This window comes from Zymoseptoria tritici, chromosome 13 (genome assembly GCF_000219625.1).
Source record: "Zymoseptoria tritici IPO323 chromosome 13, whole genome shotgun sequence".
NCBI lineage: Eukaryota > Fungi > Ascomycota > Dothideomycetes > Mycosphaerellales > Mycosphaerellaceae > Zymoseptoria > Zymoseptoria tritici.
Window position 1 is genome coordinate 1086098 of NC_018206.1, and position 19423 is coordinate 1105520.

At 52.0% G+C, this 19423-nt stretch overlaps 6 protein-coding genes across 6 annotated transcripts; 2 read left to right on the top strand and 4 right to left on the bottom strand.

The window, feature by feature from the left end:
• Positions 1-211: 211 nt before the first annotated feature.
• On the top strand, positions 212-808 carry MYCGRDRAFT_83081 (uncharacterized protein; the record flags this gene model as incomplete). Its single annotated transcript, XM_003847619.1, has 3 exons — positions 212-293; positions 346-416; positions 482-808. 3 exons carry the CDS (start codon positions 237-239, stop codon positions 513-515), a joined length of 162 nt encoding a protein of 53 aa, XP_003847667.1.
• Positions 809-3069: 2261 nt separating this feature from the next.
• On the bottom strand, positions 3070-4175 carry MYCGRDRAFT_88505 (uncharacterized protein; the record flags this gene model as incomplete). Its single annotated transcript, XM_003847636.1, has 2 exons — positions 3070-3235; positions 3289-4175. 2 exons carry the CDS (start codon positions 4173-4175, stop codon positions 3070-3072), a joined length of 1053 nt encoding a protein of 350 aa, XP_003847684.1.
• A 458-nt stretch (positions 4176-4633) lies between these two features.
• Positions 4634-6450, bottom strand: MYCGRDRAFT_51346 (uncharacterized protein; the record flags this gene model as incomplete). The annotated part of the gene is made up of 5 exons (XM_003847635.1): positions 4634-4869; positions 4951-5564; positions 5628-5874; positions 5927-6098; positions 6154-6450. 5 exons carry the CDS (start codon positions 6448-6450, stop codon positions 4634-4636), a joined length of 1566 nt encoding a protein of 521 aa, XP_003847683.1.
• Positions 6451-7399: 949 nt separating this feature from the next.
• MYCGRDRAFT_14682 (uncharacterized protein) lies at positions 7400-8405 on the bottom strand (the record flags this gene model as incomplete). The annotated part of the gene is made up of 3 exons (XM_003847634.1): positions 7400-7442; positions 7502-7818; positions 7875-8405. Coding segments are annotated over 3 exons (891 nt in total), but the record flags the coding sequence as incomplete, so codon positions are not given.
• Positions 8406-9358: 953 nt separating this feature from the next.
• On the top strand, positions 9359-11562 carry MYCGRDRAFT_78024 (uncharacterized protein; the record flags this gene model as incomplete). The annotated part of the gene is made up of 7 exons (XM_003847620.1): positions 9359-9917; positions 9976-10057; positions 10110-10470; positions 10530-10836; positions 10891-11122; positions 11184-11273; positions 11324-11562. The coding sequence occupies 7 exons, from the start codon at positions 9756-9758 to the stop codon at positions 11560-11562; spliced, it is 1473 nt and encodes a 490-aa protein (XP_003847668.1).
• A 232-nt stretch (positions 11563-11794) lies between these two features.
• On the bottom strand, positions 11795-13457 carry MYCGRDRAFT_51472 (uncharacterized protein; the record flags this gene model as incomplete). Its single annotated transcript, XM_003847633.1, has 6 exons — positions 11795-12345; positions 12442-12556; positions 12612-12880; positions 12937-13030; positions 13091-13352; positions 13414-13457. The coding sequence occupies 6 exons, from the start codon at positions 13455-13457 to the stop codon at positions 11795-11797; spliced, it is 1335 nt and encodes a 444-aa protein (XP_003847681.1).
• Between the last annotated feature and the right edge of the window lie 5966 nt (positions 13458-19423).

Sequence of the window (19423 nt, forward strand, 5' to 3'; positions counted from 1 at the left end):
TTAATCATAGGTAAACATAGAACCTCATTAACCGAGCCTCATTAACTACGACTTATCGACTTATCGACTTATGGTTATTAATCGATTAATGAGGGCGAAGTAAACATGGCCTAAGCTCGCTGCTCTCCCTTTTTCTCCTCGATTTGATCAAGCCCGCAAACCCAACGAAACAGGACCCAGCGCAAGCGACCAACAACGGCAGAACGCAGACCAAAGACTTCCGCTCAACCATTAAAATGAAGCTCATCACCCTCGCCGCCTTCGTCATCGGCCTCATTGCTCCATCTGTCGCCGTACGGTCCCTCATCTCCAGTGTCCTCGTCCTATTGCTAACGCGAGGCTCAGGCTTTCAACAAACCTTGCGTCGGGAACTGCCCTGACACCTGTCGGCCCAGCGGTCATGATGGAGGCTACTGGTATCCATTCTCTTCGTCCTGACATTTACCAAAGCGGGAGCGCTGACCTCGACTCTGCTTACCAGCAACTACCACACCGGCACATGCGTCTGTACTTAGGCTCGAGAGTCTGGAGACACTTCCCAATCACCGAGTGTCCTGTTGCTCCGGACACGTTCTCCGAGCTACCCATCACACAAGAGCTTGATTTGGTGGACATCGGGCGGCAGCACTTCGCTCCATACCTTTCCTTCAGCACCTTTGACGTTATACGGCACGTTGGCACACTGGAGTCTCGAACCGCGAATGGGTCATTCACTCACAACAAGATCGCCGTCTCCAGGAGATTCGCACACATTATATCAAGGCCGACATCCGCTGTACATTTATGTCTCATAAACAAGCTGCACCCCAAAGACTTCACCATTGTATCTTCACCCAAATTGCTGTGATTGCATTGAGAATTGCAGCAGCGGCGGCGATGTTATTGTTATCACTGTTATCGCTGTTGTCGTTGTGAAGTGTCGTCAAGAAACTGCCGTAGTACTTCGTTCTGTCGCCTTCATTCTCCGTCATTATCGGAGTAGCTCCCACTCCACAGTCGTCACATTCACGGACATTGCAAACTTGGGAGCAGGAACAAGAACGTCCATTTCATTGATACATGAGATGCGCCGCATGAACGCCCAGAACCCAGAAAGATCAGCATCATTCACTGGCCGAGATCCGAGCTCAGCATGGCAGCCAGTGCGTCGATCATCCTTCTCGCTCAGATGAAGCAATGCAACCATCAAGCTCACCCAAGTGGTCCAACCGTACCGAAGACCGAACACCCAGAAGTCTGTTCCGTAATCGACAGGTAGGCCAAAGTCGAGCATGATCTGACAACCTGGACTGTCGATTCCTGCTCAAGAGGAGTTCGCTCGGCGCGTATTGCCGATCGCACTGCTACCTTGTTGGTCACACTCCTCATCCATCCCGGACTCCTCGTGAAAATGTCCAAAGCAATCCGAAAGAAATCTTCACCGCGCTCTCGCTCTCACCCTCGCCCTCGCCATCGCCCTCGCCCTAATTCACGCGAGGCAGGTCCACTTTTGCGTATCGAAATAGAAAGTGCAACTACACCTGTCATCACATTGTCAGTTCTGTCTGACCAGTCCAGGTACATAGGCCTTTGATACTTGTGCCGATATTTTCCAGTGATGGTCCCAATGCACTGTGGAGGCCAGCCGTTTGATTCTTCGCCACCGCAGGAAGAGGGGCAGTACTCATAATCTTTGTCAGGGTCGATGACCTAGTCACGAGAGGGTTAGTGTTAATAGTCATGCAGCAGGGCCTCGGTCCCTTACACAGCAGTGGTCACCCTTAGCGGTCTTGCATTGAATCCAGCCACCGCAGGCATGAGCTGTCGTGGCCATCGTCGCAAAGCTGACGAGGATTTGGGTGAGTAGAACCATCTTCGAAAAGCAATGAAGAGATGTTGCGGTGAAGATTGATCGAGACAAAAGATCTGCGAGGAAGCAGTTTGAAAGTTACTGCAGATTTGCACCTACAGACGAGGGTATCACTACTCTGATATATCGCTTCAGAGTGAGGGATATAGCAATCTCTGCTCGTGCCACCTAATAACCACGTGCCCGCAATGTGATGTTTTGGACATGCAGGTGCGGTCCATAGCGGCATATGGCTGGGTTTCCAATGGACGGGTCTTGCATGCTATCCTTGACAGTAACCGTGACCCATAGCTTCAGAGTGAGGGACATAACGATATCTGCCCTTGCTACCTTATCACGCACCCGCAATATGGTGTTCTGAACATGCAGGTGCGGTATATGGCGGCATATGGCTGGGTTTCCAACGGCGGGGTCTTGCATGCTATCCTTGACAGTAACCGTGACCCATAGCTTCAGAGTGAGGGACATAACGATATCTGCCCTTGCTACCTTATCACGCACCCGCAATATGGTGTTCTGAACATGCAGGTGCGGTATATGGCGGCATATGGCTGGGTTTCCAACGGCGGGGTCTTGCATGCTATCCTTGACAGTGTCTCTGGACCACGGCTCTAGTTTCAATGTCGATTGCGGGGTCTTGCACGCTATCCTTGACAGGGCTCGTGAACCACGGCCCTATATCGAGGTCGATTCCAGGAGACAAAGGTCCAAGAATCGAAGAACAGCACGCACGCCGCGGGTTTCTGCTAGCAAGATTGCTTGGACACCAAGTGGCATGAAGAGAGGCGGCATCGTGTAGCATGGGCGCCTCGGCCGTGTACTTTTTACTGCTTGTTTGTGTTCGTGATCGGTCCTTGCATTTCGCAGTACCTCCTTGTGCAGGACTTGTAGTCTCGCGATCAGACCATCTTGCGTATCCGGCTAATTAGGTACAAGCACGTGGCCCTGCCCTTGAAGCGTCGAAGTACGGGTGCGAATCTTTTCCTAGAATGGCCAGCATTTGCGTCTTTCTGCCCTATACCTCCTAGCTTCAGCTTAGCCTTATCGCAACGCATCTAATAGAGTCTAACTGGGCCTTTCCCAGTCGAAGCCATCTGTATGCGGAATAGTTCTAGTAAGGCGGCTTCTGGTTAGAGTCGATTGACCTCCCACATATGCCCTGGCCTCTAAAGGTTAGTTGGCAAAGCTTCACACTCCACGTTGGCAAACGTGATGTACATTCAATGTACATTGACCACAACCTCCTTCTCCGCCTGAGGTCCGCTCAACGCCCACCTGATCCCATCATGCATGACCTGATCCCAGTGAGCACTGGCAGAGAGCTTGTCTCCGAATCGTCGAAAGCCATGCGGCACTCCCTTGAACAAGTGCACATTGGTCGGTACCCTACGAGGTGTCAGCAGTGATCCGGCACATGCGCAAAAAGCACGATAACATACCCATTCTCAGCCAGCAAACTCGCATACAGAAACGCCTCATCCCTCAAAGGATCCAATCCACAAATCCCCACCGTCGCGGGCGGCAGTCCCTCCACTTCCTGCCCTGTCGCAAGCCCAGGATTCGCTCGCCGATCGCTGGCGTCCGGAAGTTTCGGGTACGCGAGCCCGTTGAACAACCTCATCCTGCTCAATGGCAAGATCGGAGCGAATTCATTCTCCTTGTAAGACGACACCGTCGAGTCTTTCATCTGCGCTAGCAATGGACCGGCCAATTGCTCGTGCACGACACAGGGTATCATCAGGACCTGCCCTTTCAGACTCGAGTATGAAGGTTTGCCATCCCGCTGGAGCGTCTGTGCTAGTGCGGCGGAGAGATGGCCTCCTGCTGAGATACCTCCGATGACGATTTGCAAAGCATCGCCGCCGAAGTCGGAGGCGTTGGTGTATGCCCATTCGAAGGCTTCTTCGGCATCGAGCCAGGCGGCGGGAAAGACCCAGTCGGGCGTGTGCCGGTAATTGACATTCAGAACTACCACATTGACATCGATCGCAATGCGAGCGCAAGCTGCGTCTTCGCTGTCGAGAGTGCCGAAGAGAAACCCGCCGCCGTGAAAGTGGATGTAGATGGGGAGCTTTTCGTCTTCTGGGAGAGAGCTGGAGCGATAGCTGCGAAGGGGAAGCGTTTCGCCGTCGGCTGTGGTGAGGGAGTGGTCTTTCATGAGAACTTTTGGTGCGAGGGTCTTCATCTCTTCGGAGGATACTTCTTCTCGACCGAGGTTGACGGTGGCTTTGAGATCTTCCACTGACTGCTCGCCGGGGTCTGGTAATGTCTTGAGGAGCTCGGAGAACTCCTCGCTGGCTCCGCCATATTGAGAGAAGTCGCACATGATGTATACCGGAGATGATGTTGCGAAGGTTGATGATATAGAGTCGTAAGGTGCGCTGAAGCTGAGGTAAAGGACGACCTCGGCCGTCGATCGTGGCGTGAACCTTCCACGATCGAGACCACGGACTTTTCTTCGTCGCTCTCCGTCATGGAACACACGCTGCCGGACGATGATCATGATTGGCCATCAATATAGACTGACAGACGAAACTAGACCATGACATGGATGTTTCCGAATGAGGCAAATTGTGGAGGCCGCATAAGCGTCCGTTCCAGAGCCAAGGCGATAGCTCCCTCGAAAGACACGACACCGTCTGAGACATTCGCGAGCTCCCCATCTACAACACTTCTCGAGCTGAGGATGAACAACACAATGACACCGCAACTATGTACCCGACCACGAGTTGGGTCCTCTTGCGTCGCCCACGCCTTTTCTCCCGGCACGACTCCCTTCCACTTTCACAACGTATACCGAAACTGCTTATTAGTAACATCCGTCAAATCATCCTCATAAGCATGATCAAACGCCTCCCTCGTCCCCTCCCGGTCCCTCTTCCGATTCTCCCAGACACAAACAAAACGATACAGCACCGTCAGGGAAATCGCGAGAACCATCGTCGTGATCGTCGCGATCCAGCCCGTGGTGTAGTAGGGCGCTTCGGACTCGATGAAGAGGAGGGGGCCGACGAAGTTGCCTGATGAGGGAGCGTTAGCGGGTGACAGGTGCATGAGAGGGAGGATGGGATGCGTAAGGACGAAAGGAGGGTAATGCGTACCGAGACAGTATCCCACGAAGATGCCGCTAGAACTAACGGAGCGTTTCGTGTAGCCGGCGAAGTTGGCGACGGAAAGACCCATGAGGACGGCGTAGCCTCCGCCATAGGAAGCGAGGATGTACACCGCAAAAAGGCGGCCACCCGTCGCATCAATCGGGAGTTTCCACAACAACAGGCTCGCGAGCAAGGACACGCTACACGTCCCGACGACCATCCAACACCTCGCATTCTTCAACTTCATTGCAGCAAACGGCGCCATCAACTCAATCGTTCCGATGATCGCCCCCGCCGGCATGACGAGTAGAAGGGCTTCGAAACCGGAGAATCCGAGCTGATTGATGATAATGGGGATGAAAGTGCTGACGGGTCCGTTGATGAAGAGCATCGTGAAAGCTGTGGAGAATAAGATCCAGAATTTCAGGTCCAGAGCGAGTTCCTTGACTTGTCCGATTTTGAAGTGGGTGTTCCTGACGCCGGAGTTATTGGACCGCAGGCGTGCGACGGCGATGTATTTCTCCCGATCACTGAAGCCTTTTGCGCGGATCGGGTCTGGAGGCATACAGAACAAAATCACAAAGGACCAGAGAATCGTAATCGCGCCGGCGACGATGTACCTACACCGCCATCATTAGTCGCCACTCCCACCCTAATCCCTCCTCAAGGTGGTGTATACGAACATATACCGCCACGGACTCAACTGCCCCCGAATATGTCCCAACCCATAATTGATCAACGGCGAAAAGATACTCACGTATCCCGTCGCGGAATACCAGATCCCCATGCGGAAGGCTTGTTCCGGTTTGCGGTACCAGCCGCCCACGACCATCATCCAGCCCGGGGAGACGCCGGCTTCGAGGAATCCGAGGAAGAAACGTTGGGCGTAGAGGCCTTGGTAGGTGGAGACGGCGGCGGTGCACATGAGGCCTGGAAGGGTTAGTGGTGGGAGGATGGGGCTGGGGAGGGTGGGAAGACTGACATGCTCCCCAGGCTATCACGATGCCGAACATGACTCGCTCGATGGGATATTTTTGGGAGAGGACGATGGCGGGATAGGCGCCGCAGATGAAGCCTAGGTAGAAGATGGCGGAGGACATGGAGTAGCGGTTTCCCGTTCGCAGTTTGAGGTCGTCTCGAAGGCCGAAGAGGGCCTGTGGTTGTCAGTCGATACCACTTCTCTCGCGGGATGGGACATTGGATGCCTACCGCTTGCGATAACATCGCTTTATCGTAATATTGCAATGCATATGTCAGGACAAGGATGCTCAACAACTTGAAATCCACCTTCCGAAGCAGCTTTTTCTCCTCTTGAGGTGTCCATTCGAGAGGACCGTTGTAGACTGCGAGGACTTTCATCGCTTCGTCGGTGTGTAGCGTGTCGACTTGGACGGTTTTCTCGAGGTCGTTGACGTCGCTCGTATTGGTCGGGATTTGTTGGAGGTTGGCTTTCTCATGGTGATGAATTTCCGAACCTGTCGTTGTGTGATTGATGTTGCCCGCCATGGCTGTTGTGCAATCTCGTTCAATCTGAACCAAGTACAGTGCTGTTGTCACCTACAGGAGAGGAGAAAAGAAATGTTGGACCAAGTCGAAGGATGAACTCCCTTCTTCAAGAATCTACAAGCGAGCGATCGCCGCAACGACATGCAGTCCTGTACATCCATCGGCTTTGAAATGCAGATACATAGCCGATCCCCCTCATCTCTGAGAATCCTCAAGCGAGTCGTCTCATACATTTGGAAAGGTCAAGGTCACTGCAGCAGCTCAGCAGCTCAGGCGTTCCGGCTTGGTATGAGCGGGGAAGAGCTTGGTGCTTCTTAGTGGTAGCCGCATCGGTCGCCGGTGGAAAAGACGCCGACTTACTGTGTTGGAAGAGAATTCGTCTGGTATGTTAAAGATCTAGACCGAGTGAGGTGAGTTGTGTGAGAAGAGTGCGTTTGAACATTTCGAGGTCGGTGTGAACGAAAGCAGAGCAGCAAACCTTTGAGTATTCCGCTTGATTCGATATGGAGTGATCGCAAGCTTACTCCAGTCGCGGTGAGCTCGTCCTCACGCCCAGGAAAGCTCGATACCCACTTCACGACGATACCGTCTCATCCGATCAAAACACATTCGATCCCGGTCGCCGGAAAACAGGCGGTGGACTACTCGAACGCATGCGAGAGCCATCGAACTCATCCGAAATTCGCTCCGGTCCGCCGGTAATCTCAGTAACCACTCTGAGGTTGAAGTCACCTCGCATTGGCCTCTCAAGCAAGATCGGATCCACGCAGTTGTCCCACGATGGCTTTCGCTCGTGGTGCGCGTTAGTGAAGTCGTCCATGCATAGATCATCGCAGCTATCTGCAGTTACGGACTGCATCGTAATGGTCCGAGTGTGGGTAATGCCGTGGCTTCCGGAGTGATTCTGGTTCCAGTCCGTTGATGCTTTCGCGCTCAGTGGTGGCATCTTGGGCATTGTGTCGCTGAGGAGCTTTTCGCGGGTGAGTGTGTAGCTGTGACAGAAATGTCAGTTGAGCGTCGTGAGGAGTAGTATGGACGCTGCACAACTTACAGCAGCGAGTCGACCCAGCCGCAAGACGTCATGAGCGAGCCGGCGATGACCAGGAAGAGATCACTTGGGTTCTGACCATTCCGTGACATGGACCACATCCGTCCAGCGGAAAGAGGAAGGGTGAGAAGCACGTAGGCAAATGGGTAGAGGACCATATTCATGGTGATGCGATTAAGTGCTTTGACAGTCCTGGCGTTTGAGCTGTTGGGAGGAAGTTCGCCGTTGACCGTCACGCTCTGTGTCTTCTTGCGGAGGGCGTAGAACGTGGTGAGGTAGATGAGAATGGTTCCGAACTCGATCGCAAAGACCCAGACGTACTGGTGGACAAGACGTCAGAATAAGCGAAAGAGAGAGCGAGATGAGCAGGACCTACATGACACCAGAGTCGTTCATGCTCATATGCCGAAGACACCCAACACCAGGCTCCGGCTCGAACAAAGTACGTCTCCCGATGAAGGGCGATGCCGATGAACGTCAAGAAGAGCGTCAGCACCCACACTCCGGCGATCAGTCCAGCAAAGACCTTGCTGCTGATCCGCATGCCCAATGCTGCGGTGTAGTAGGTGTGGAGAGCGATCGCCAGGACGAAGAAGCCACTGCTGACATCTCCAGATTGTAGCAGCCAACCTTGGGCAAAGCAGGCCGGGGATGGCGCCAGGATGTGGCCTTTGCGGTACCAATGCCAGCTGATGAGGAAAGATGCACCCTGCTGGAGGTCCGCGATGAGGAGATTGAGGACCAGGACGATGTATTGGTTGTAGCCGATGCCGATGACTTTGTTACAGTATCGGCGCCAGGTGACGATTCTCAAGGTGATGAAGATGATGAGAGCAGAGGTGCTGGCCACGGAGAGAGTCGCAAAGATGGCGATGGGGATCAGGCCGATGCGCAGACTGGAGGAGAGCTCGGGCAGGCTGTAGGGCGGAGGGAAGTAGTCGTGGCCGTCGAGATGAATGAGTGGCGAGTATGGGTCTGGCATGGTCGGGAGAGGCGGAAAGAACGACGGTCAGCGTGGCATTGGGTGGATGCGTGCGGACTTCATTCGACGAAGTGAAGTGCCGGCCGGCTGTCTTGCCGAGGAGAGTCGAAGTTCTTGGTGAAGGCGAATGTGGACGGGAGGATCGTGCTCGATGACGGGAGATGATGGCTCGAACTAGTGGAGTGTGAGTGTGAGTATGAGGGTCGAGTCTGGTCAAGACCGCGTTGGACGTTGAAGCGCTGACTTTCGCCACGTGTAGAGGTTTCCTGAGGTAGTTCTATGTGAGTTGAGTTCGGGCAGTGATGCCATCCGACATGCGAAAGCGAAGCGACTACCTAGAACTAAGGTACCCAGGGCAGGCAGAGTTCAAAGATGCAATTTGCCGTGTCAATCACAACAGCCGGTAGTTCTAAGGTACTCCCACCTGAACCCTCTACACAGTGAGGCGAGTGGACTTCCTACATCGCCAATGGACGCACCTCATCAAGCAAAAGACAAGACGCGCGAGAAGCAGAAGCTTCGCCGTGTTGAACTCAAGCAGGAACGACCTCGAAATGCCCGCGAGCCATTGGCCGACAGTGGTGTCCCAAATTAGCAGACCACGGTCGATGTCCATCCTGGTTGTCAGCAATCAGCGCGACCAGGACCACAATGGGAACATCAGATCTCGTGATGAGAGGAAAGTGAACGGAAAAAGAAATTCGGCGAGATCATGGGAGAACTTCGCGTTTGTCGGGTTGATTGATGGCACATGACCAAGTAAGAAATACATGCCTCAGGCCTCACCAACCAGATCAGTCGAACTTCCAGACCTTTCCCTTTCCTCCCTCTCCTTTTCTTCATCCTCGCCATGCCACCGAGCTCCCGGGGTCCCATCCCTTCAAATTCCAGTGCATACGAAGGCCCGGAGAGCCGACCACCAAGGTCGTGAACTTGTGATGCATCGATCAGCAGACCGCCCGGATCTGTGGGTATGATGAAATCGGACCGTCGGACTGGCCTCCCCCTTGGCAAGATAGGCCAATTCCAATGCCTGCCGATGCGTCTGCCCTTGCATACCACCACGTCTAGATCGCTTCGGCACATGGCGGTCTGGCATGAAGACAGGGATGAACCGCACTTTAGCCTCAACTATGATGCGCTTCCTTCGAATCACTCATCTTTATCAGATCGATACCCTGCAGTATCAATGAGTGCATGAATGCACCTCTGTTCCCTCCTCCTCCTCCTTCTTTCCCTCCAACATCATTGTTCGCTTGAACATTGTCGCTCAAAATGGTCCTCCCAGTCGAGAATCCGACCAAGTCCTACTGGATCGAGGCTGCCCACTCTCCTCTTCGTGATTTTCAATCAACGCCAGATCTCCCAACCGAAGCCGATGTCGTGATTGTTGGAAGTGGTTATACTGGAGCAACGGCCGCATACTGGATTCACAAGGTCAGTCTTGACAGGAGCGATCCATTCATCTCATCCAATACTGATCAACGACATCAAGTACACCCAAAATGCCGAGACGAGACCTCGGGTCGTCATGCTCGAGGCCGGCGAGATCTGTGGCCGTGCAACCGGGAGAAATGGTAACACACCCGTCTGGACGATTTCCTGAAGAGTCGCTGAATCACGTCACAGGTGGTCAACTGAGACCTCACGCATACTCGCGATATCCCATCTGGAAAGAGCGTTTCGGCTCCGACGGCGCCATGGAACTCATCCGCCACGAGATGGCACACCTGGATGCTTTCAAAGAGCTCGCCGACGAGGAAGACATCGCCAAGGAAGTCTGCCTCGCATTCGGAGAGACCTTCGACGCTGCTATGACTGAGGAGGCATTGGCTCGTCTGTTTGCCGCTTACAAGCAGATGAAACTTGACAGAGGCATCGACGATCCTGTCGTTCGTGTATGCCGCAAGATCGACGATCCAAAAGAAGCCGAGGACTTTTCACAGATGAAGGGAGCACTGGGCGCCATTGTGCATCCCACCGGGCAGATGTATGTCGATGAACAACGATCTGGCCTTTGTCTCAACTGACTGACACGACAACTCTCAGCTGGCCGTACAAATTTGTCCACGCTCTGCTTCGCATCATACTGGACACGGGAATCTTGAATCTACAAGCTCACACCCCAGTGCAAACCATCTCCGAGCAAGACGTCGACGGTTTTGTGACCGTCCAGACCGACCGCGGCAGCATCAAGACTCGTGCTGTCGTACACGCCACCAATCGCTGGGCATCCCATCTCCTCCCCGAGTTTCAAAAGTGCATCGTCCCCAGCCGTGCTTCTTTGGCAGCCATCAAAGCTCCCGAATACTTCATCAAGCACACCGGCTCTCAGCACTTCGATGCCGCCATCAACGTGAGTTTCCATCCCTACCATCATCCTGCACACTGAGTGCTAATGCTTCCGCAGAACTACCACCTCCAAATCCCACCACCCTTCAACACCATCATCCTCGGCGGCGTGCGCAAAGTCCTCTGTCAGCACCCGGAGGAATGCTACAACAACGACAAAGACGACAAGTACTTCCCTGGAGTGGTGGAGTACTGCGAGACGTGGGCAAGGCGAGATATTCTCGATTGGCCGCAGAATGAGTCTGGTGAACTTGCTCTTCCAGCGACTGAAGGCGGGTGTTGGACTGGGAGTGAGTTGCCTCTGATGATCACATCTTTGATATTGAACAACGACTGATCGACTGTATCTAGCCTACGGCACATCAACCGACTCCTTCCCCTTCGTCGGTCCTGTGCCCAACAGGGCAGGACACTTCGTGGCAGCCGGCTTCAACGGGCACGGTACGTCATCCCACCCTTCACGCTCCTTCCCTCACGCTGACAAATCCCAGGCATGCCACGCATCCTCCTCTCCACAGCACACATCGTCCCCCTCGTCCTCGAATCTCTCGGTCAGGAACACACAGCTCCCAAATTGGTGGAGAACTATCCACCCCTCCCGGGACCATTCCACGCTACGGCCGAGCGGATCGAAAAATTGGCGAAGACGGTCGACTTGGAAGCCAAAGCGCATGCGTATTGCAAGCAGTGTGAGGAGAGTGCGCAGAAGGAATTCTGTCAGAAGTGGTAGGATTTCGGAACGGAGTCGGCGGGAATATTCATTTGTGCGTAAATCTAGGCTTGGGTGAGTGAGGGAGGCAGTCAGTGAGTGGTGTTGCAGGCGTAGCGTATATACATTTAGAAGTAGACATGTTATGTATGAAATAATCGGCACATGGACCCATCGAAAGACCACATAATTCTTTTCCTCCCATGCCGCCAGACCCCCAGTACAATCTGCATCATATTCAACCTCCATCTTCTCAATCAATAGCATCCTTCACCCCTCCTCCATCCCTCCTCCCAGCAGGCAACACATCCAAATCCTCACTCGCCGGCTCCTTCGGCACCATCCGAATCAAACACACCATAGCCGGCAACGCGACCACAAAAACCGCACAGTTGACATAAAACGCCGTCCTCGGATCCGCTCCGGCTCCCGAGTTGATCCCATAACTCACCGCTTGGCCCGCCGTCTCAAACGCCCTAAAAAGTCCACCTTGTCGGGAACTCGCTTTTACATCCGTGGAAAAGGTTCCGAGAATCCAGTAGAGGGAGAGTTGGCACCAGTAGGATGTGACGTAGATTAATAAGCAGGGGGCGTAGGCGCGGAACCAGTGGGCGGTGTCGAGTTTGTAGTCTAAAGCGGTTTTGCCGGCGCCGAAATTGGAGTACTCGATTCCGATCCAGATGAAACAGGCGATGTTCGGGAGGGTCCAGCAGATGAAGGAGAGCCAGGCGCGGGTCTTTTGGGAGAAGCGCGTCCAGTCGAGGAGGCGGCCGTAGATTAGGACGGAGGGGATTGTTACGGATGCTGTGAGGGGGTGGTCAGAGGTGAATCGGTGGTGCAAGGCTGAGGGAGGGAGGCAGGGAGGAGGGGAGGGAGTGAAGGAGGGGGTGAGGTACGTACGGACGAGGAGGGAGGCTAGTGCGCGGGCTCGCACGGAGAAGTGGATGGAGAGGTAGGTGCTCATTGTGCCGCCGCAGAAGAAGGAGTAAAAGGCGGGGATGGCGACGAGCCAGGTCTGAGATGGAAAGTCAGTGGGTGTGTTGGTGTGGAGGGGAGGCGTTTGGCATTACCTTCTTCCGCTGGAGATGCTGCCAGAGTGCGATGAACTCTTGTTTCCAGGATGCCGACTCGGAGACTGGAACGGTCTCGCCGTTGCTGCGTCGCACTTTCCTCGTCGACGAGAGCAGTAGAGCCCAGATGATGCCAGTGCATTCGAATCCCACGAAGATGAGATATGTGCTCCATGCGATTCCGCCGGCTTTGGATCGTGTGTAGTTGTTTGAGAAATTGACGGCTCCGCCGAGGACGCTGCCGGTGTTGCGCATGGCGGACCAGATGCCTGGTCAGTGGTCAGCAGTGATTCTCATTTGTTCGCTGTGGTCTCTCTGCACTCACCCAAGTACAGCCCTCTGTCATCTTGCAGCGGATATGACAGCATTGCAGTTGCCTCAGCGACATACAGCAGTCCAGATGTCGCTCCGGTCAGAATCTGTCCTCAGCCATGGTCAGCGCATGTCGACTGTCCTTCTCTCGAAGCCTTGCCGCATACACTCGCCAGCAGCAGATACACCTGCTGCTTGTACTTGGCATTCACATAGTATGCCGAGCCCTTCAACGGCATGACAGCCGCGGCGATGATGCACGACCATTTGATGCCCAGCTTGTTGATCAGCGGGCCTCCGCACAGAGCCACCAGACATCCCGCGCTGTAGCTCAGTGCCAATGCGAGGTTGGCCAGGTATGGAGTTCGCAGACCGCCGCCGCCGAGATTCGAGATGGCGTCTGACATTGCCGGACCGACGAATGACAACCTTGATGGACGATTCATGTCAGTCGAGCGCATTGGACATGCTGATGCGAGGCAGAACGTACGCTCCCAGCAGTATCATCTGCAACAGCACGCTCCGATAGAACATCTTCAATGACCACGGCATCTTCGTCTGCTGTACTTCGCCTTGCCGAAAGCCACTCTCAGCGACACTGGCATTCGTCGTGACATGCACCAACTTGCTGCTGCTGGCACCTCCGTAATCATCCGCGCCGTTCGTGGTCATCGTGAGTGGTGAGGCGGTGTTAAAAGTCAGGCGGAGAAACAACACGACGCGGGGAGAGCGAAGCTTTCAGTTCAGACCTCGTTTGCTCAAGGATGTACCAACACCCATTTGCCGTATCGGTGACGGAAGCACCAGCGCATTATTTTGGCCTATCTTCGGGCTGGCAATCCTGGGATCTGCGGCCTTGCTAGCGGTATCAGTCATGCGACTTTTCCCCGGTATGCGATCCATACATCCATGCCCACGCCCGTGTTAGTGTTCACGAAGCTTGTGGGGGTCTGCAAGCATATCGCGGCAAGCGCAGGGTGGGAGGCGGTCGGCGATTGGCTGCATGATGAAGAGGGTCGAATGAACAATCTTTCTGGCGGAACTCATTTTTCTGGCAGAACTTATTTTGAACGTGGATGGAGGAGAACCCCGGGGGTCTTGCTGGTGTGATTACCGTGATGGTCCCGAAAATGCTGGGTTATTTGGCTTCTCCCTCGACGAGCTCATGATATCATGCCGACGGGAGTTTGCTCAGACGGAAGTCTCTCACGGTAATTCTGGCATCGCATACGATGGGCCGTCCAATTCGCATCGCCCGCAAAGTCACAGCGCGACGGACGTTCGGATCTGATGAGTAACATGATGAATGTAGAGGATGCTGCGAGAAGATGAGGACAGTCAAGAAGATGGAAGGGTTTGATTCGGGCTGTGGTCTTGGCATTCTGGTCTTCCAAAAAGCGGAGAAGCATCCGATGAATCCACGAATGCTATCACCACAAGACATGTTCCTTGCCATCTCCCGGCGACCCTGCTGATGGCGGCTGTGTCTACAATAAGGCAGGTTCGGATCCTCTGTGTCAAAATACATGTTCTCGACTCTCGAATTTCTATAAGTCCACTCGACGTTGTCTAATTAATTTATGTCGAATCCTCTATGCATTTTGTCCGGGAAAGTTCGAAGTGTATATATATACGCATAGAAACAGAGTCGATGTGTATACATTATTACTATACATTTGCATGTTAAAATTTAGATAGCAAAGGCGAGGAACAATAGCGACGCTTAGAGAGCGGGCAAGAGCGGGTATCGAAGTTACTACTAGGACGCGATGTTAAGTAACATAAGTTATCCGAACCTGCCTTATTGTTAGGGAGGTTTAAATAGCCCACCCCGCTAAATTCGAAACTTTTCCCGAATCTATAGGAACGGCAGCGAGAGCGGCGTCTACAACATGCGGGAAAGAGCCTCGTGCATTCTTTCTGTTTATAATATGCTATAATAATATCGTAGGCAATCTCTAGCTGCAAGATTATTTACTAGGCTGTCCTCGTCGTCGCGACGCGATCTACCTTTATGCCGAAGTACCGAAGTTCGACGTTCGACGTTTAAACTTTAAATTTTACGATCTAGCAGCGAGATATAAAATGTAAAATGCGACGACTTTCGAGGGTATAAATTTATTTCTATTATAATAACAAATAAATTTAGAAGGCAGGCCAAACTGTGTAAAGGCTCGCGGCGACCTAGGGAGCCTACGACCGGCAGTCGGGCGCCGCGCTATACGAAAAGGCGACAGTCTGCAGAGTGTTCGATTCTACGAATTCGTAAAACGTTCGAATTTGGCGGGGTGGATCGCGGCCCATATGACTAAGTAGGTCACTACACCTCATTTCTCGTTTCTTTAATAACACCACCACTACTATTGGACGGCCGAACAGACTGCACCTTCACGCGGTAGCCGTCGTAAGTACCTTCCTTAGAAGGGAAACTAAGACAGTCTAGAAGAAACCTCCTCGAAAACCTCTTAAAATCCGCCCGAAATCCTTCTCGAAATCCGCCTCGAAACACAAGCTACAGAATAATAGCACGATTCGAACGAATAGCTCTCTACGCTACGAATAAGAAGAAGAAGAAGAAGAAGAAGAGGCAGTCTACTCTGTCCTATACGCGCACCTCCTCGAAATCCGAATCGAAATCGCATGTCCCTTCTCTAGTAGAGACGTCGTTGCCCTCGAAAGGAAGCATATATACACTTTAAAGAGCTAGAACTTAGTAGAATCTACAACTCTGCGATTAACCTGCGTAGCTGTATGCGTTTAGAAGCGGCATACAGTTCTACAAAGGCATATTAAGGACAAGAGAAAGAGATAGCGGGTTAGATAGCTGCTTGCGTAGCTGCTTACGCAGCTACGTCGCTCCTGCACTGCTTTTTGCACTATAATGCATTTCCTCTCTCTCTCTTTCGAATTCGCAGCGTACGTGCGAAGCGGAAGGATCCGCTAAAAATTCTGCAAAAAGCTTAGCGCGAAAATTCTACAGCCCCGGCTATACGACACTCGTTGGATTTCCTTTGTTTTGCGCTGCTTTTAAAGTCCTTTGGCATTTTGCCTTAGGTACGGGGTTTCCCCTAAGGTTAAAGAATACCGAAAGAATTTAATTGTAAATAGATCTAATGCCTTGCTTACAAGGCCGTCCTACATAGTCTTGGACTCCAAAAGGACGTAAATGGAACAAACAAACAAAACAAACAAACCACTACTATTGTCGCCAATTGCTTGTATTGTCGCTATACAGCTGCGCTAGTTACTCTAATTATTAACAATTATATATAAGTGCGCGACAATACGCGGTTTGCGCAGATAAGTATTATTAACACCGCTTTTCTTCGACTCTTATTAACACTACTACTTCCACCACTCTACCGCGCGCGCTCGCAGCTCGCTCGTTACACAATATACACCGCTCGCAATATCGCACCCTCGCGCGTACGTAAAAATAGCTAGTTAGATGCTACTTAATACGGAACTTAGTAAGGCTCGCGACCCTAATCGCCTGCGCGGACTCTCTCTCTCTGACGACAACGACGATAAGCTAGCGACTACATCTACTACAGCTATCGCTCCTACTCCTCAGCTACCTGCCGACCTTCTCGTCTACGACAAGCCTACTACGGCTACCTCTAAAGACTTCTAGTACATCTCCGACCTCTAATAGAACGATACCCTCGTTAGAGTATAGAGTAGCAATAAAAACACTAAGAAGAGCGGACGTCAGATGCTTATAAGATACGATTATGTATATAGAGTTATAGAGACGGACGAAGATAATGTAGCTCGCACAGCTCTTAGTAAGGCTCGTAGGCTAATAAAAAAAAACAGGCATTCCGGCGGTTACCGAGTACGGCTAGTATAAGGATCGCGGACTCGAGTGTAAGACTTCTACGACTCTCCCTGCCTACGCCTACTACTACTATAAGGGCAAGCCTCCGTATTTTGCTAGAGATTAGGTTAAGATTAAGGAGGAGCCGGTAGAAAAGAAGTCTATATTAAAGGAGGTAGTTAGTAGTATGCGAGGTAAGATAAATAAGGCGCAGGACAAGATCGCTACGTTAGAGTCGGAGGTGTCGGATTTGAAGCGTAAGATCAGCGGTTTAAGGGGCTTAAAAGGTTAGCTAAAGGAGGAGCTAATTAAGGAGATTATAGACGAGGTTAATAACGTACGGAGCAAGTCAAAGGCTGCTATTACTAAGATTAAGTAGTCGGTGTTGTAGTATTAGCGTGCTATTAACAAGAAGTTCGGTAGACTAGGCGTAATAGATTAATAGATAGATCGATTTAGCCTGCGAGCTCTCCGCGAGCCTTGCGAGCCTGCACGTTAATACCTAAATAAATGCGTTAGTTGCTGTATATCTCCTTAAATCCCTCGTTTTCACGCTTACGAGCTAGCCGTTTTGGCCTACGAGCACGCCGCGAGCCGTTTTTAAGGAAGAGAATTAAGATATTAAGCTATTAAGATATAAAGATATAAGATACACGTTTATTGCTCCTTCTAGCTACGAGCTATTCCGTTTAGTCCGCGAGCACGCAACGAGCGAGTCGTCGGTAGCGTATATTTATTAGATTCGTGTATATTAGTCCTTCTGGTTAGCCCTGCCCTTCTCGGTAAGCTTAATAGTCCGCTCGCTCCGTCTAGTGCTAACAACTACCGGCTCGTTAACCTTCTTCTTCTTCTTCTTTATCTTCTGCTGCTAAACGACCGGCTCGGCGACCTCCTCTAGCATCTCCAAACCCCCTTAACTAGCGGCGTTAGCAGCAGTAGTAGCAGCACTACTAGGCTCCTTCGCCTTCGACTTTAATTAAGGCGTTAGCGTCGTCGTTGTCGCTAACGAAGAGGGCATCGTCGAGCCCGAAGGGATCGCTAGCGCACTAGCTACTGCGGAGGTAATTGTCGAAGATGCACTATTCTCCTTAGCTCGGTTCGCGGTAGCTTCCTTAGCCCTTACTATATTATCTAAGCTGTCCGTGTTAGGGTCGAGCAGAATATAGTCGTTAGGCTAGCTTACCGGCGATAATTAGAGGTCGCGGCTAGTAGGGCGTTTAGAGCTAGAGCGTTGCTACTAAGGCAGAGGGCTAGAGCGCTCCGGATCCTGCGAGGAGCTAAGGGCAGTGCGAGCTACACGAGAACGGCTTGCGAGCCCTGCGGACTAATCTACGAGCGCCTTGCTGTTACTGCCGGACGGGCCTGTGTCTATTACAAGGTAGCGTACTTCCGGTGCGAGCTAGCTTACGAGCAGGTAACTCTGGCCTACGAGGACTTTCTTGCCGTCGACGCTAGTATAGCTATTAGTCTATATAAACGGATAGTAAATAACGCCGTCCTTGTCCTTAAATACACGACCGTTAGGGTGTAGGACAGTGCTATTAGTCTGTACACTATAGCTAATTACATACTTAAATGTAGGTCTACTGTCCTTCTTTATAGAGCGTTTAAGGTGCTAATACATCTAGCCGCTGTCGTCCGCGTTCTTAGAGCTAGGCTTAAGGTCGCCTTGCTCGTTAGCCTTTACGTAGATAACATAAGTAATCCGGACGTTCGCGGAAGGAGTCTTAAGGCCTATCTTCGGATTAAAGAGCTATAGCATCCTAAGCGTAGTGTCCGCCGTGGCGAGGTTAGTATTACCGAGCTTAATAGGCTGGCCCTTGCTATACTCCTTCGTAAGGTAGATGTCGTAGTAGGGCTTCTGTAGCCGCTTCCTCGCAGTTATGCTCTCGTTTAAGAGATACTGTAGGAAGACATTACTACGTTTCTCCTTATTAGCGTCCTTAAGGAGCTTGTCTATTACAGCGACAGTGCCTTAGGCTAACTATATGTATTTATTGCGGCGACTGGAATACTTAGCTACTACGTCCTTATTATCGCTTAGATCTTCTATGTCGATAGTGTTAATAGTGCACTTAATAGAGAAGATCGGCAACGACTTCTCCTTATCGTCCTTCTCCTTCTCGGTAGTAGCCTTCTCGGTAGCAGCCTTCTTCGCACTCTTAGAGTTCGCTAGTATAGCCTTAATGCGATTAGCCTCCTTAAGTAAGTTGGCGGTAGCGTTAGGCGTCTCGCGGGCCTTCGTCTTAGCCGTCTTCTTTATCTCCGTGTTAGCACGGCTCTACGGAATAAAGAACCCCTTGCGAGCGCTAGAGCTAGGAGGGGTAGGCTCGCGTTCGCTCGCAGGCTCGTCGTCGTCGCTCGTAGGAGCTCGTAAGGGTAGAGGGCAGCCGCAGAAGCCACAGTTTTCATCGCCGAGGTTAGTATAAGAGGTATAGGGTAGAGCCGCAGGATTACGGCAGAACTAAAGGGTAGCTATTAGACGGCTATATACACAAGGGACGGTAGTAAGCAAGAGGAAGAGGAAGAGCAGGAGGGCGTAACCTTGTATATAGCTTAGTCGAATGCAAAGCTATTAGTACGGAAGAAGTCCCTTATACGGTTACGCGGCTGTAACTTAGCGCCCTTCGGAGGGGTCTAAAACTCTGCAAGGTTATTGCTAGCGGCAAGGTAACGAGTA